General features: G+C 36.2%; 1 protein-coding gene across 1 annotated transcript in view; it reads right to left on the bottom strand.

Annotated features, from left to right (window-relative positions):
* raver2 (ribonucleoprotein, PTB-binding 2) overlaps window positions 1–18031 on the bottom strand; it is a 162381-nt gene that overhangs the window by 72676 nt on the left and 71674 nt on the right. The window contains exon 8 of the mRNA XM_069942360.1: window positions 917–1025. Coding sequence (XP_069798461.1) covers window positions 917–1025 — 109 coding nt within the window. The remainder of the gene's footprint in view (window positions 1–916; window positions 1026–18031) is intronic.

The raw sequence follows: 18031 nt of genomic DNA, 5'->3' as shown, positions 1-18031 counted from the left end.
CAAACCATTCAGCCCACCACATTTACACTAGCCAGAAAACAGCAGAGGAAAAAAACCATCACAAAATTTCTCCTAATCTACTAACAGAAGAAGTGAACCAATATTGCATCTTTTCCCAGGCAGACATCTCCAACATTAAAGCCCAAATTAAACACAGCCAGCTTTGAAGACCAGATTACATCCTTGACACCAGATTCCCAAAAACAGGTATTCTATTCCAAGTCCAATCAGAGCAAAACCAGATGGAAGGAGGAAAAGCCATTGGTGGTGATTTTTTAAAAATAACTAATATCCCCACTAATTTGTAGAAAACCCCGGTCCATGATTAGCACGAGAACCTGGATTTCATCGCTGGGAAAACACAGAAATCAAGCAACGAGCAATGTAAGGGTTGCTTCACCTCCCAAATTACCCACGCTTAACCTAATTATAGCAGGAACTACCAGCCCCACAATGTCCTAATCTGTCACCTCTGGATTGGAATAGGGATCATTGCAGATGATCAATAAAAAAGCATCAATTACTTGAATAAGCATAACATCTAATAACCCATAACTGCTGTTGAGAAAGCTAAGTCAGTGACAGTTGTGGAGGAGGAAAGAGAAAGGCTTCAGAGGGGTATAATTATCGAGCCATAGAGCACAGAAAAGGCCCTTTGGCTCAACTTGTCCATGCTGATATTCTGGGCTAGTCCCTGTGTTTGGCCCAATTCTTCTTATCTATGTCTGCCCAAATGTCTTTTTTTTATTGAAATTGTACCCATTTCTATTAGCTTTCTCAGGCAGCTCATTCCAGTAATTCCCCAATGATTGTAATATAGCAGTTCCAGGTCCTCATTTCATTCATTAAGCAGTAAAAATTTTTCAATTGTTCAAAGTAATTTCTCAGCTGTGACACCCAAATGCTTTCAATTTACCCTTCGATAATTCTGTCAAAATCCCTTTCCCTGGAATCGTTGTCATAGTTGATGCAAGTCCTGTAGCTCCCTGAGGTAATACAGAAGGGTCTCCAAGTAAACTGGACTTCTGGAAATCAAAAGTCATGATAATCAATAAATATTTAATACATTCCTGATTTTTTAAAATTCTACCTCTAAAGGAATCAACATGTACCCTGGTGTGCCAACAATCTCAGAGCAATTTTCCTGTGGTCACTCTTTATGCACATCCATATAGCAGCGCTGCCGGAGCTGCTTAATGGCAGCCCTGTCACTGGCGTGGATCTGGGAGAGCTCCGATAGGTTCAGCCACCCAGTCCCAATGTTGTCGGCTCTGATCTGTTGATCGATCTGTTAGAGGTGATGACATGTCTGTGCCCAAGAAGGAAGCGCCTGTGCTGGCAGTGGCCGTGAAAGGATCCAGTCTCCGAGTATGCAGCAGACCAGAAATGGGAAGAACACCTCTCATGGAGAAGTAGAAACAAAGGAGACAACCCTACAGGGAAGGTGACCACAGTAGCAAACCAGCGAGGAACTCAGCACCTAAGGAACCCTCAGAGGCTGCAAGCAACATGTGGGACCTGCATGGGCTGCAGGCTGATGGAGACTGGCTTACTGGAACTAGATATCTAAGCTGGATTCAAGAGGGGGCTGAGGGCAAGAAGGACTCCCGAAGAGCCTCCAGAGCACCGAATGCTTCGTGATCACTTCGGTGGTTTGGACCTGGAGCTTGGGATGCCGATGGATTGAACAGGAGTCTGTGTGGCTGCGGGAAGCTGGAGGGGAATCCATGGAAACTAAGTCTCTGAAGGGACTCTCTTTTCCTTTTCTGTCATACTGTAAGGGGGTACTGGGTAACACTAATGGTAAATCTTTGACTGCCCTATGGAAGGCTGAAGGCAATTTCATGTAATATTACATATTTTGTACTATTACATGATAATAAAAGAACCTTGACTTATGAGTTTGTCCATTCTGCAGCATTAGATCAGAACCAGCAATTTATTTACTTTAAATCCACTTTTGAAAAGTTATGGCAATCAGAAACACAAACATTGTACATACAAGTTTTCCCTGTCCCAAAATAATGGTATTGGTGGTGAGATCCAAAAACTTCAAAACCTCTATTAATGATTAGGATAAGGAAACCGTGCAGTATATCCATTAAAATTGATGAGAAAGTGAGGAAACAACAATCATGGAGGAGGATAGAGAATGGCTTCATGGGAGTATCCAAGGGCAAAATGGAATATGTATGAAAGACGAAAGTCTCTGAAGAAGGGCTCAGGCTTGAAATGTCAGCAATTATTTTTGCTTTCTTTGGATGCTGAGTTCCTCCAGCATTTTGGTGTGTGTTTTACTACAAATGGAATTTGCTGCCATGGGCAACTGCATATGTCAGGTTATTGGGTGTGTTTAAGGCAGAGATTGGCGGCCATCTGAATAGTCAGGGTATCAGAGGTTATGGGGAGAAGGTAGGGGAATGGAGCTGAGTGGGAGAAGCTATGATGGAATGTCGGAGCGGTTTTGATAAGTCAAATGGTCTACTTCTGCTTCTACATCTTGGGGTCATATGGTGAGAACCTAATGGAAAAATTAAGCCATCACTTTTCATATTTTTTCATATAAAGAGTGAAAGGAATTGGTAAAGGCGCCTTGGTGCTCTTATCCACAAACTATGAATTTAATGAGTACATACAAGTAGTATTTAGGAAAGGAAGTGGCAAGGTGAACTTCAGATTTATTGTCAGTGTACATAGATGGTACCACACATACATCCCTGAGATTCTTTTTCAAGCAGGTGAGGCAGAATCACCTGGTAGTGTTTTAAAAAAAAGTAATCAACGTACACATGTAAACTGTAACAGCACTGATTTACCCAGTTTACACACAAGAATACACTGCTCACTTTTTTCAGCACAAAATGGAGTCAACTTACTTTATTCTCTTCAGACACAACACTGCATTCTTCTCACCCCAAACACCACCAGGCCAAACCCACCTGACCTTCTCATTGGCTTACCGCCACACAAGTGAGCTTGATGCTTTCACTCTCCTCCTTCTGCATCCAAGATCCATCACCTGTATGCTGACTGCTTAATTAACCTGTGCATGCGTGGTATTACTCCCATGCATTGCTTTAGATACATCATCAACGGCGACTGGCAATGTTCCCGACGCAGGTAAGTATGCAACCACGACAAGACAAACAAAAAAGAAACTGACTGTGTAATACAGAGAGAAAATAATTAATAAAGTGAAAAAAGTGAGTCTTTAAACGAATGAGTTTGTTGTTGAGGAGTCTGATGGTGGAGGGGTAGCAGCTGTTCCTGAACCAGGTGGTGGGGGTCTTGTGGCACCTATATTTCTTTCCTGATGGTAGCAGCAAGAACACAGCATGTGCTGAGTGATGTGGATCTTTAATGATTGCTGCTTCTCTCCATCAGCCGGGTTCCTGCAGATGTTCTCAATGGTGGGGTTTTGCCCGTGATGTCTTGGGCTGTATCCACAACCTATTGCAGGGGTCTACACTCAGGGGTATTGATGTCCCAATACCAGACAACAATTCAGCCAATCAGCACAAGTCCCACAACACATCTGTAGAAATTTGCCAGAGTTTCTGTTGTCATACCAAAATCCACAAACTTCTGAGGAAGTGGAGGCTTGACATGTTTTCTTCACAATGCTATCAGTGAGTTGGGTCTAGGAAAGATCCTCCAAGATAGTAACTCCCAAGAACTTATTACTCACCTCTCCATTTCTGATCCCTCAATGATCTCTGGTTGTATACCTCTGGTTTTCCCTTCCTTAAGTCAACAATCAGCTCCTTGGTTTTTGATGACACTATGTGTGAGGTTGTTATTGGTGCACCATACAGCTAAGTTTTTAATCTATCTCCCGTATGTTGACTCATCGCCCCTTTTTATACAACCAATTACCATGGTATTGTCAGCAAATTTGTGGTGTTGTCGTAGCATGCCACACAATCATAGGTGTATAGTGAGTAGAGCAGGAGGCTAAGAACGCACCCCTGTGGTGTTCCAGTACTGATGGAGATTGTGGAAATGTTCTTACCAATCCTCACTGATTGTGGTCTGGAGGTGAGGAAGAGCAAGACAATTTGAACAGAAGAGTAATAATACCTTAAAGCACACATGTCAAATTCTGACCCGCGGGCATATAATTATATTTGGCCCGCAAGATCATTTCAAAAATGTATTAGAGGTGGCCCGCTGGCCGCCGCACCAGTATAGCGCATGCAGAGTAATACAACAAATCCCAGAATGCATTGGCGTCAGCCTGCTAATCGCCCCCACCTCCTCTGTTTACGTTGCAGGGTCTCACCGTGGACTCTGGTTTTGGGGCCTGGCCGGTGTCAGGGGAAGCCAAGGCCGCTTCCCAGCGCCCGGAACCAGAGGCCTCGGGCCTGACCTCGCCAGGACCGTTGCCCAATCCCCCTCCCTGCCGCAGGCCGATCCGCGACTCACGGTGACAGGGCCGCTGATCCGCCGAGATGCCTCCCTGCAGCGAGAGCTGATGCCCCCGCACTGTCGTTGTCCAACCCGATCGCCCGCAAACCCCGCCCTCTCACACACAGGCCTGAGTAAGGATTATGAACTTTAATCTCAGGATAAAACGATCTTCCAATAGTTTCATGTCACAGTGATAAATATATTCCTGGTTAAAAATGGTCCTGCACCTGAATACAAGCTCATTAGGCATAAAACTTGAAAAGTGTGTAAATCAAAGGATGGAAAAAGGGCATGGCAAATAACCCTGCTAGAGTTCATGCCCACAATCAGTCACCCATTTGATTGTTTCAGGAATCATGTTATTCTTCCACATTCTCAATAGCCCTCAAATTTTACTATTCGACAGCACACTAGCAACATTTGACAAATCCTCTATAGAGAAATATTATTTATTGAATATTTTAGTTCTCATTTGTTAATGCTTCTGGAAAGAGTTTATCCAAAACTATTATTAAACATTTATTTTAATAAGAAAAAGTTTAACATTACATATGTTGAAAGAAGAGAAAACATGCAGATGTTGTTGAAAATTTTCAATAAATATTTAGTTCTGCCCTCGACTTAGTCAAAGTTTTTAATTTTGGCCCTCCGTGAATTTGAGTTTGACACCCCTGCCTTAAAGCAACATTTTTGGATCCAAGCCTGACTTTTTTTTGTAATATTTTATTCTACATTTAAATATATTTAACAATCAACAATCATTCCAAATAAAAAACATCAAGAGAATTCCTTCCTCCACCCCTACCCCTATATTAAACATAGAAAGAATGAAGAAAAATTCAAAAAGGCATCCCATTGTCAGTGCATACTGTAAAACATATGGAGACATGATAATACCACAGTATTAAAATCTTTAAAGAGATCTACTGGCTAGTCAGTACCAATCGTAACCCTATATTGGGACCAGTGAGGTACCTACATGCTCTAAATAAGGGTGCCAGATTTTTAGGAGATTGTTTGTGGGATGCAGCTATTCATCTTGAAGACCACCTATCCATGAGTAGATGGGAGTCAGTCTTCTATGTTACTGCTATGCACTTCCAAGCCTGACTTCAACTAAAGTATAGTGCACAAGTTTTGTCTCCCCACTGAAGAATATACATGTAATAGAGGAAATTTCACAAATCTCCACCTAAATGATTACTGGAATATTTGTTGGGGGGGGGGGGGGTGCTGGGATAGGGTGGTGTGGTGTGATTATGTCATGAGGGTGATGCAAATTGTCCTGTGAGGTAAGATTAAATAGACTGATATATAATTTCTCAACTTAAATATGAGGGTTTGTATCTACAAATTCTTACCTGGTAGAGGTAGGGATGAGAAATTTAAAAATTCACAACGAGGACAGTGAAGAAAGACTGCAGTGAGCCAGTCATGGGGTATATCAAAAAGATCAGAGGTAAAAGATCAGCCATTACCTAAGCAAATGATGAAGCAGATATAAAGTATTAAATGTCTGCTCTTGCCTTTTTAAAAATTTTAAATCAGAGCAACACCTCTGTTACAAATTAAGTGTTAAGTTATTCAGTGTGGGTTAAAAATAGGAGGTGCATATTTATGGTGCATAACATAACATTAGGAATAAATCCTTTGAATTAACTAGAAGACAACTCCTGCTTCAAGTGCTTAACACAACAGATTCTAAAAATTGAAATTATAAATGTTGCCCCTTCAAATACGATAAAAAATTATTATTTAGTGAGTTAGTTATGTGCATAACACCATTTTAGAAAGTAATTAATAATTTTCAGTTAAAGCCATTCACAATACTATCCGACAATGGTATTTAAGGCAAATGTTATTCCTTCCCCCCCCTCCCCAAACCAATTAAAGAACCTAATAAAATATAAACCTTGCTAACTTCAAATGTTTCTGAATGATTATTTTTAAGTAACATAATTTGGAATTAAAAATCTAAAGGCTTGAGATCCAAACATGCTAGTTTTGGAAAATTCTATTTAATGTCATCCAAATGATCACAAGATGGATTCCTGGAATTTTGGAGAAGAAACTTTTTCAAATGAAATTGAATTGAAAAGGGCTCATAGAGCTTTATGTTGGAAACCATAGCCAATCAACCACATAGAGCCATATTGATTAAACGTCTGTGATATACGAGCCCAGAGGACCCCAAAACCAGCAGCAATATATATTCACCAAGAAAAATGGTGACTTAAACAAAAGATGCTTTTAATTATCTTTGAACATGAAAACAGAATCACACTTTAACTTATCACTATTAATTAACTAACCTAACTTAACCCCCTTCTAATTCTAAGTGCAGGTGTGTGTAATGTGTGTGTAGGTTCAGAAAAGTTCTTTGGTTCACAGTCCAATCTCACTTCTCATTCCTCCAAGTTCACTGGTTGCAGGCAATTCTTATACTGTGCACAGAATTTAACATTTATAAAGTTCGCCGGGCTTTAGTGTATTAAAAGGTAAATGGTTACCACTTAGGAAGGTTCTTGTTGGTTTTCAGAGAGAAATTTGTTGTTCCAGGACCTCCAGAGCTGATTCCTTTTTAATCAGCCACTACAGTGTTCTGCTGAAGAAACTTGCCCCCTCAGGGTTCTCCACATGATAACATCTTTCTTTCAGGTCACCACAGAGTGCCTTTTTGTTTTTCTTATTCTAAGTGAAACATTAGAAAGCCAGTCCTCTCCTCTTGCATGAACATAAAGGGCTTTGACCAGGCTAAACTAAGCACTCACAACCCATCTTCAAAATAGGTTTTTCACAATCTTGTCAACTTGTCCTGTTCTAGTTCCTCCTGCTGACTTTAACACTGTAGAACTGATCTGTGTGTGTCTCTCTCTCTTTCTCTCTCTCACACACACACAGCCTGTTTTACTTTCTCTGCTTACAAAACCACATGATCCTCTTAGAACAGCAAGTTCCCTTCCAGACAGAATGTGGCTCCAACGAGCTCTTTCATCTGTTGTTTTTTTTTGTAAACAACAATCCATTAGAGAAGTCTCTTGGGCACTCTCCAAAGCTTTTGCAAAGGATCTGACATGTCTAGCATTAGCAGAGCTCCAGTATTTTAAATAAGATCTGTTTTAAAATGTTTGTATGTGACCTTCACTCACAATACTTGCCCCAATTTATCTCACAAAAACATATCTATATTCCGTCACAAGACAAAAAAAAATTTTAAGATTGGCAGTTCAGAAAGCAAGGCAGAATGTGGGAGCAATGGTTATTGATGGAAATAAACATTTTTTATGTGGATTTAGTAAAGCAGTGGTGGATAAAAGGAAAGAATTCAATCCAATGAAGGTGAAAGGCTGCAAGTTTACTTTTAGATACTAGCTATGTTGAAGGTGTTTTTGGTGAATGAATGACCCAAGTTCTTTATGAATGAAGAAGAAGCACAAAGATTTGCAGAATCACATCCTACTATTAAGGAAGAACAGCAAAAATTATTGACTTTAAGTTCTCAGCAAGAAATTTAAAGAGAGGTGCTGCAGATCCAAACTACACTGAAGAAAGTTGTGCTGAGGCAGATTGCAAGTTGTCAAAGAGTCTCAGTTGGTGCTGGAATCTGAGATGAAAAAATCTTTAATTGATGATGATCAAGTTAATTTGGACCTTGAAGCGACAGGCAATTTATTATTTCCTAATGTGTAATTCATTAATTTTTCCCATGGTGGGGTGCAGTTGGATCTTCTTCATTGCTTGCCTGAACCATTATGTGGCAGCTGCCATGACCCACATGGTGGAGGGAAATAGTGCTGTTATATTTTTATTCAGCACTTTTTTTTTTAAAAAGTTTTTAAAAGTATTAATTTTCTTGCTTGGTTTTTTATGGGTTTTTCTTTTTTTTAATAACTCTTTTTCTAATTTCTTTTTAAGCAACAGAGATGCACACAGGATTTTGTTTGAGGTGATAAAAAGACCTGGGATAACGGGATTGGAAGAGATTTTGATTTGGGATAATTGATGATAAAAAATATTTTTTGGTTTGTTTTAATGTTAATGGGATAAATAGCAAAATTAAGAGGAAAAGAATATTAAGATATAAAAAGATGAAGGTTGATATTGCAGAAAAATTTGACAGAAAAAGAACATTCTAAATTAAGAAGCGATTGGGTTGGCCAAGTCATCGCTTCATCTTTTAATTCTAAAGCAAGAGGCTGCTATATTAATTTTTAAAAATTACCAGAAATTTTTTTGATACTACATAGATCCTGTGGGGACATATGTTTTGATTAATTTTCAGATTTATTCCAAAATGTGGACACTTATGAATATTTATGCACCAAATGTAGATGAAGATTTTATAAAGAATACTTTTTTAAAAACTCTTAGTGGAATTGCAGGAAGAGGTTTTAAAAGGAGATATTAATTGTTGTCTTGATCCATTATTGGATATATCAATTAAAATGGCAATAAGAGTGAAAACGGCGAAGGCTATATTAAGTTTTATGAAGCAATTAAATTAGTTGATATTTGACGAAAGTTGTATCCTAGAGAAAGAGACATGATTCTTATTCGAGAACAGATTTTGTTTTAATTATTATCGGCACAGTTACAAGGAAGGATTACTGAAGTTGAGTATAAAGCAAGAATACTTTCTGATAATTCGCCATTTTTATTAATATGTTCAACTTTAGAGGAAGGAAAAATACCCTAAAGATGGAAGTTTAATACTGCCTTATTAAAAAGAGTAGATTTTTGTGATTTTATAAGAGAGCAAATTCAATTATTTTTAGAAGCTAATTTTAATTCACTAGATAATAAAAATATTATTTGGGATGCATTAAAAGCATATATGAGGTCAAATAATAGTTACTCAGATAAAATTATTAAAAGTTCTCCAAAATAATCCTTCTGAAGAAAAGAAGAAACAATTAAGTAATTAAAATTTTCAATAAATTTTAATAATACAATATTATAGCACAGAAAAATTAATTCAAAGAACTCAACAGAAATATTATGAATTAGGAGAAAGAGCTCATAAAGTTTTAGCATGGCAATTGAAAGCTGAACAGACATCTAGTCATTAATGCAGTTAAAAATCTTTCAGGATATAAATGATATATTGATGTATTCATGGAATTTTATTCTGAATCAGTACATGATGAAAATAAGATTGATAAGTTTTCATCTCAAATTACTTTACCTAGTCCAAATGATGGGGAACAGAAAGATTTGAAATGTAGTATTTACTGTAAGGAAAATTAGTGAGGAAATGAGTTCATTGCAAAATAATAAATCGGCAAAAGACAGATTTTCTGTAGAATTTTATGAAATTTAAATATATTTTAATATCTCCATTTATAGAGGTGCTAAATTATGCTATGAAGGTACATTATCTGCTGGAATCCTTTTTAATGGCCTTTATTACAGTAATTCTGAAAAAAGTATTCTAATGAAACCATTATTAGGTGTCAATTACAAAATATTAGTTTAAACATTAGCAAATAGATTGGCAAAATATTTACCAAAATTAATACATATGGATCAAACTGGATTTGTTAAAGGTTGTAAATCTGCAGATAATGTAGCAAGGGTTCTTAATTTAATACATTTGGTTCAAAAAAAAGAGACCTAAATGTAGCAGTTACTTTGGATGCTGAAAAGGCATGTGACCAATTAGAACAGTATTTCCTCTTTAAAGTTTTAGAGAAATGTAAATTGGGTTCAATTTTTATAGATTGGGTTAGAACGATGTATAAAAAACCTATTCCAAAGTGGTGACAAATGGAGAGATTTCAACATCTTTGGAATTAATGAGATCAAGTAAACAAGGTTCTCCATTGTCTCCATCTTTATTTGTTTTAGCAATAGAACCATTCGCTGAATTAATAAGACAAGATTCAAAGATTGTTGGTATTAAGGTAAAACAAGAAGAATATAAAATAAATTTATTTGCAAATGATGTTTTGATTTATTTAACAGGTCCCTTAAATTCTTTGCAACAACTTAAAATTAGAATATGGAGCTATATCAGGATATAAAATAAATTGGGAGAAGAGTGAGATTATGTCTTCAGTTAATGGATATTATCAGAAATGTCAGGAAGTAATTGAATCCAGAATGGCCAGATCTTGGAATAAAATATTTAGGAATTCGTGTGCAATCAGATTTGACAAACATATTTAAATGAAATTATTTATTTTTATTAAAGAAAATTAAGGAAGATTTGGAAAAATGGAATATGTTCCCTATTACTTTGAATGGTAGAGTAAATTGTATTATGATGAATGTTTTTCATCGAATAGAATATTTATTCGAATTGATTCCAATTTCAATTTTTCCAAAAAAATTTAAGGAATTAAATGTTTGGGTTAGAAAATTTTTCTGGAAAGGGAAAATGGCTAGGGTTTATTTGTAGAAATTGACGTGGAAATATGATTTAGGAGGTTTACAGCTCCATTATTTTATGAATTATTATAAAGCAGGACAGTTGAGATTTATTAACGTATGAATTAAATAATGTTTCACCATGGCTATATATAGAACTTGATTAAAAAAATAGGAGAAACTGATCCACAACACTTTATGTATAAATGGAATGCAAGATTGTTAATAGCAAATAAAGAAACACCCATGATTAAACATTTAATTGAACTTTGGAATAAAATTGATAAAGAGATTGGACTATATTCAGACTTGTGCTTTAGACGTGGACAAGAAGTTGGTACTTTTTTTTACATTCGATTTGGCAGCGTTCCACAGTTAAACCTTTTTGGCTTGATTTGGGTAATTTATTGGAATTGTTATGAGCCCAAAGGACCCCAAAACCCAGCAGCAATAGGTACTCACCATGACAAATGGTTACTTAAATAAAAGTTGTTTTTAATTATCTTTAAACAGAATCAAACTTCAACTTATCTCTATTAATTTAACTAACCCAAATTAACCCCCTTCTAATTCTAAGTGCATGTGTTTGATGTGTGCGTAAATTTAACAGAAGATCTTTGGCTCACAGTTCAATCTCACTTCTCATTCTTCCAAGTTCACTGGTTGCAGGCAATTCTTATACTGCGCACAGAATTTAACATGTATAAAGTTCACCAGGCTTTGATGCTCGAAAGGTAAATGTTTACTGCTCAGGAAGGTTCTTTGGAGGTTTACAGAGAGATATTTGTTGTTCCAGGATTTCCACAACTGAGATACCACCATTAGTGGCCTCAATATCTTGTTGATTAAACTTGCCCCATCAGGGTTCTCCAGATGATAACCTCTTTCTTTCAGGCTACTACAGAGTTCCTTTCTGTTCCACTTATTCCAAGAGAAACATCAGACAGATAGCACTTCCAGCCATCTGCCACTCTGGAGCTTTCTGTTTCAATTCCAACAAGCTTCCTGCTTGCTTCAGCTGTGACTGTTCAGTCTCTCCCTCTCTCTTCATCTGAGACTGCTAGAAAGCCCATGTGACACTCTCACTTGCCACAAAACCCCCACCATCTCCAGCAAACAATTGGTGTTCGTCTTTTGCTCCCATCTGTTGTTTTAGGTAAACAAACTTCTCAGGAGTGACCTTTTCGTGCACTTTGCAGAAAGGACAGAAGCCTCGTAAAAATGTTCAACACAAACGACCTTACTCCAGTCGATTCATTTTATGACATCATTTCAATGAGCAGCTATTTGTGAAATGTGCCTAGCATTCTCCATAGTTTCTGTAAAGTCCATTGAATATGAATTCTTCAGTATTTCAAATAAGATCTGTTTTAAAATATGTATATGTATGTAACCTACTCTAATTTTACCAAATTCTCCCAATATTTATCTACATTACAGAATTAATAACTGGAGTAAGATTCCCACAGGATTCAATGTTATTTTTACTGGGAGATGTTAGAGGAATTAAACCCAAACTAAAATTGGATATGTATCAAATAAAAATTGTTTAAATTGCTTTGGCAATAGCTAGAAAACATATTGCTGTAACTTGGAAGTCAGATACTGATTTGAGTATGGACAAATGGCATGCAGAAGTTCGGAGTTGTATTCCACTTGAGAAAATTACTTACAATTTAAGATATACCGTACTTTTTGTGAAATATAGAGCCCATATTTATAAACTGTTGGTATTAAAATTTAGATGAATCTCAAATATTCCTTTTCTTCTATTGGTCTCTATGAATAAATAAATAAATAAATAAATAAATTGATAAATATATATATATATATTAAGTTTGAAGGTATTGGAGAGGGGTGGGGGGGGATTAAAAGGTAGTTTTTCTTTCTTATATTTTTTTCCTTTTTTGCATAAAATATCACATGTATTTGGATTAAGTTTGAACATTGTGATGTTTGTTAAGTGATTTTACATTAAATAAAATTATAAAAAACACAAATGATCGCAAGAAATATTGATGTAGTACCAACAAGAGCAATTTAAGTACTGTACAAAGTTCCTCATTAAAGTATCTCATGGATGGTAGAAAAGGGTTAAGAATCATGATTTCCAGATGTACTGAGTTTAACAATCTACTGTCATCATTCTACTTTTTTGCAAGAGGTTCTATTTAGCCTTCAGCTTCAGAAAACTACAACCAATCTAATCACTGAACAAAATTTGAAATTTCTTTTATTGTATTATTGTGGTGATCCAATGTATTTGTTACTGCAACACAAATGTTTTGAAAAACTGAGGCTTCAATGTCACTAAAACCAAGGAGTTGATTATGGACTTTAGAAAGGGAAAACCAGAGGTTTTCAGTGGTGGAGAGGCTGAGCAAATTTAAATTCCTGGGAGATACCATCTCAGGGGACCTTTCTGGACCCAACAAAAGCATGTCTGTGCCTCTACTTTCTCAGGAGTTTAGAAGATGAAGCTGAAATGAAGAATCAGCAAGAAGAATTTAAAAAAAAGATAATTGAAGAGAGAAAAGGAAAAAACTAGATCTAGAGGAATAATATGCTATGAATATGGCCAAAGTAAAAGCATTAGCTCAGGATTCTGAAAGATCTATCACTCAAAGTGAAATACCCAAAGGGCTAGCACGTAACATTCCAGATCAATGGGTACCTCAGCCACAAGAAATGAGTAGAATCGAGCAAGGAGCCATGGATGGTGCTACTAGTGCACAAATGTCAATGACCAATTCTGTGGAAAGGGCTAGCGACATTCAATCTCTTCCAAGTGCACAATTTATGAATCTTCCCGAAAGAAGAGCATTTCAAAAAGGTTCAATCATGCGAGTTGATCATACGCAACAATTGATACCTTTTTGTGTTGCTGAACAACCAGCAACAAGTCAAGGATCTCCACTTACAAACCAAGAATCCCCATCAATGTCATGAGATACAGCTCAAGGTCCTACACCGATGGCACCAGTTCTAGTTCCGATTGCTCCATTCACAACAAGACAACCGGTTGCAAGCCATGGTAGACAAGTCAATGTCACTCATAGCAAAACAAAATGAAATTTCTGCTATGTTAGTGCAGAAATAACAAAGTTCATATGGTTTACTGAAGGAAATTTCAGTTTTCAATGGAGATCCATTACAATATCTGATGTTCATGAAATCCTTTGAACATCACATTGAAAGTAATACTAAAAACACTAAAGATTGTCTGTATTACCTGGAACATTATACTAGAGGACAAGTGAAGGAGTTAGTCAAAAATTGCCAATATATGGATCCAGACCAAGGTTTTAAAAGGGCAAAAGAATTACTGCTTCATCATTATGGTGATGAGCATAAAACCGCAAGGACCCACATAGACGAGATTCTTTCTTGGCCAGTAATAAAATTAAAGGAAACCAAAGCTTTACAAGCATATGCACTCTTTCTGAGAGTATGTTGCAATGCAATGGAGAGCAGTGTACATTGCAAGAGCTGAATTTGCTTGCTAATTTGTCAATTATTATCAGGAATTATGCAGAGCTTAAGATGCTTCCCGGAAGGGACACCACTTTTGAGGATGTTGTACAATTCTTGGAATGGCATGTATATGTTTATACCATACCAGCACTTGGAAATATTAAGGGTACTAAAGATGTAAAGTAATCTCAATCATCGTCTCAACAGAAATCAAAGGGAAGTACCTTTGTTACTGCTGTGTCAGATGCCAGCACAAAAAAGAACAAGGAAACAAAGGAAAAAGAAGATCAGACTGTTCAGGAAAGCTGTTTGTATTGTAAAGATAAGCATGCTTTAGAAAAATTTTCACAATTGGAGAAAAAGTCATATGGCGAGAAATTAACCTTTTTAAAGAAGAATGGAATAGTTTAGGTTGTTTGTGTAAAGGACACATCAACAAAATGTAATAAGCGACTCAGTTGTGATCATATCCAGTTTAAAACATCCCAAGTTACTGCATACTCAACGAAGTAAAGTTGAGAAAGTCAAACAATCTGAATCCAAGACTAAAAACACAGTCAAAGAGAATGTCTCAGCTTCAGTTCAGATTAACAGTCTTATTGGTGCTGGTAACAAAGCTCTCTCAATAGCTCCTGTGCAGGTTAAAGCTAAAAAAAAAAAGGAAGCTTAATACTGAAGACCTATGCATTTATTGATCCAGGAAGTACCACATCATTTTATACTATTGAATTAATTAATAAACTTAATCTTCATGGTAAAAGATCACAAATCTTGTTGAAGACAATGAATGATCAAAGGAACATTGAAACTATAGTTTCAGGTTTACAGATTGCTGGATTGAATAACAATGAATTTTGCGATCTTCCAAGTGTATATACTCAAAAGACTATGCCAGTGAATAAGGAGAATATTCCCGATCAGGATGATATCAAGCAATGGAATCATCTAAGAGATGTTTGCTTACCTAAGATTGATGCTAAAATCGAGATGTTAACTGGATTAGATGTGAAACCTCTAAAAGTAATAAGGAGTTAAAATGACGGACCTTATGCCTTGAGAACATTGCTTGCGTGGACAATTAATGGACCATTAGGAGGAAAAATAAATAATGATCAGGAGTCGTCAAATGTAAATGCCAACAGAATTTCAGTTGTCAAAATAAATGATCTATGGGTACAACAGATTAAAATTGATTTCCATGAATGACTCACAGATATTCAAGAACCATCAAGGGAGATTAAGCAGTTTCCGGATTTAGTTTCAAATTCTGTTAAAAATGTTGATGGTCATTACTGTATATCATTACCTTTGAAGAAAAGGGAAATTTGTAGGCCTGATAATAAAAGAATTGCAGAACAGCATATGCTGAATTTGAAGAGAAAATTCAAGAGAAATTCTTTCTTTCATTTAGAATATACCAACTTCATGCTGAACAAGATAAACAAAGGTTTTGTGAAAAAGGTATCAGAAGATAACTTGGAACATAAGGATGGTACAAAATGGTATTAACCTCATCATGGAGTTATGTATCCACAAAAGGAGAAACAATGTGTAGTATTTGATTGTAGAGCATCACTTCAAGGAGTTCCATTGAATTCTCAACTTTTACAAGGTCCAGACCTAACCAGTACTTTAATAGGCATTCTGATAAGATTTTGTAAAGAGCCTATTGTGATTGCAGCAGATATTGAAGTGATGTTTCATCAAGTGAAAGTGCCATCAGAAGTTTATGATTTACTATGATTTTTATGGTGCCCTAATGGAGATTACAATAAAGATATGACTGAATACAGAATGACAGTCGATTTATTTGGAGCAACTTCGTCACCCAGTTGTGCAAATTTTGCTCTCAGGAAATGTGCTGAAGATAATGAAGAGCAATTTAGTTCTCAAACTATAAACATCATCAGAAATAATTTTTATGTTGATGATCATCTTACTTCAGTTGTTTCAGAAAAAGAAGCAATAGATCTTTATCATGAGTTAAAAGACATCTATAATAAAGGTTTCTTCCTTATGAAATGGATTAGCAACACATGAAATATGTTGGTTGCTATTCCTGAGGGAGAAAGAGCAAAGGAGATAAAACACCTTGACTTGGATTGTGACATTCTACCTGTTGAAAGAATTCCAGGACTGCAATAGTGAGTTCAATCTGATGTTTTCAAATTCAGAATTGTTTTGAAAGAACGACCTTTAACAAGAAGAGGTATTCTTTTGATTGTAAGCTCAATATACGATCCTTTGGGAATATTGGCACCGGTAGTATTAATAGCCAAGAAAATTCTGCAAGAATTATGCAGAAGAAAATTTGGATGGGATGAAACTATACCAGATTCCGACGCACAAGATTGGATGTTAGAAAGTTTTGAAGTCAACAGATGTTTTAAACCTACAGACTTTGGAATTGTCACATTTTCTCAGTTACACCATTTTGCTGATGCAAGCGAAGGTTGTTATGGTACTGTCAGTTACTTAGTACTGTGAAATAACCAAGAGCAAGTACATTGTGGATTTGTAATGGGAAAAGCCAGAGTGGCTCCATTAAAGCCAGTTACCATACCTCGGATCGAATTGACTGCCGGTACTATGGCAAGCAAAATTGACACTGTGTTAGGAAGAGAATTACAGATAGAGTTAGTAGATTCTATGTTTTGGTCTGATAGCACATCAGTGCTTAAATATATTAATAACAAATCCATGAGGTTTCGTACCTTTGTGACTAACAAGAGTTAATGAAGTCGAGAAAGGTTTGCATGCTAATCAATGGAGATATGTTAAAACAGTGGATAATCCAGCTGATATGGCTTCACAAGGATCAAAAGTTCAATAGTTTCTGAAAAGAGCCAACACTTGGGTGTTTGTTCCCCAATTTCTTTTGCAATCTCAAGACGATTGGCATCAAAATCCAGAGGAGTTAAAAGAATTTTCAGTGGGGGATCCAGAAATCCAAAACACTAATGTGAATACTATTCAAATATCTAAAGAGAATGATCCAATTATTTGATTAATTTACTATTATTCTTCATGGTTTCATTTGAAAATGGCAGTAGCATGGATTCTTAGATTAAAAACTATGTTTTTAAATTGCATCAAAAAAGTGAATCTGAAGTCTCGAAAGAGCTGTTACTTAACAGTTTGAGTGGGTGAATGCTGAATTGGAGATAATTCATTTTTGTCAGAAAAAGGCATTTGATAATGAGATATCAAAATTGAAGAAGAATCTGAATGTTACAAAAGCAAGTTGTGTTTACAAGCTAAATCCTATTCTTGTATTGAGAGTAGGAGGAAGATTAGAAAAAGCAAAAATGCCAGAAGAAGTGAAACATCCAATTATATTAACTAAGAAATTTCATTTTTCTGAATTGATTGTTCGACATATACATGAAAAAACAGGTCATGGTGGTTGTAATCACGTGTTGTTAGAATTACGCCAGAAATATTGGATACTTGGTGCCTCAAAATTGATCAAAAGAATTATATCAAAATGTGTTAATTGTCGATGTGCAATCCACATTTACAAACGTGGGAGTTGATTATTTTGGTCCTTTGCAAATAAAATGAAGAAGTGTTGAAAAATGATACGAGCTATTTTCACTTGTTTGACTACAAGAGCAATTCAAATTGAAGTAGCATCATCACTTGACACAGACTCTTATCAATGTTCTTCGATGTTTTATTGCCAGACGTGGTCAAGTAAAAGAATTACGTTCTGATAATGGATCTAACTTTACAGGAGCTCGATTAGAGTTAAGAAAAGCAATTCAAAATTGGAATC

This window comes from Narcine bancroftii, chromosome 5, assembly GCF_036971445.1.
Source record: "Narcine bancroftii isolate sNarBan1 chromosome 5, sNarBan1.hap1, whole genome shotgun sequence".
NCBI classification, from domain to species: Eukaryota; Metazoa; Chordata; class Chondrichthyes; order Torpediniformes; family Narcinidae; genus Narcine; species Narcine bancroftii.
Note: the sequence above shows the minus strand (reverse complement) of the source record. Positions and strands in the feature narration are given on the sequence as shown.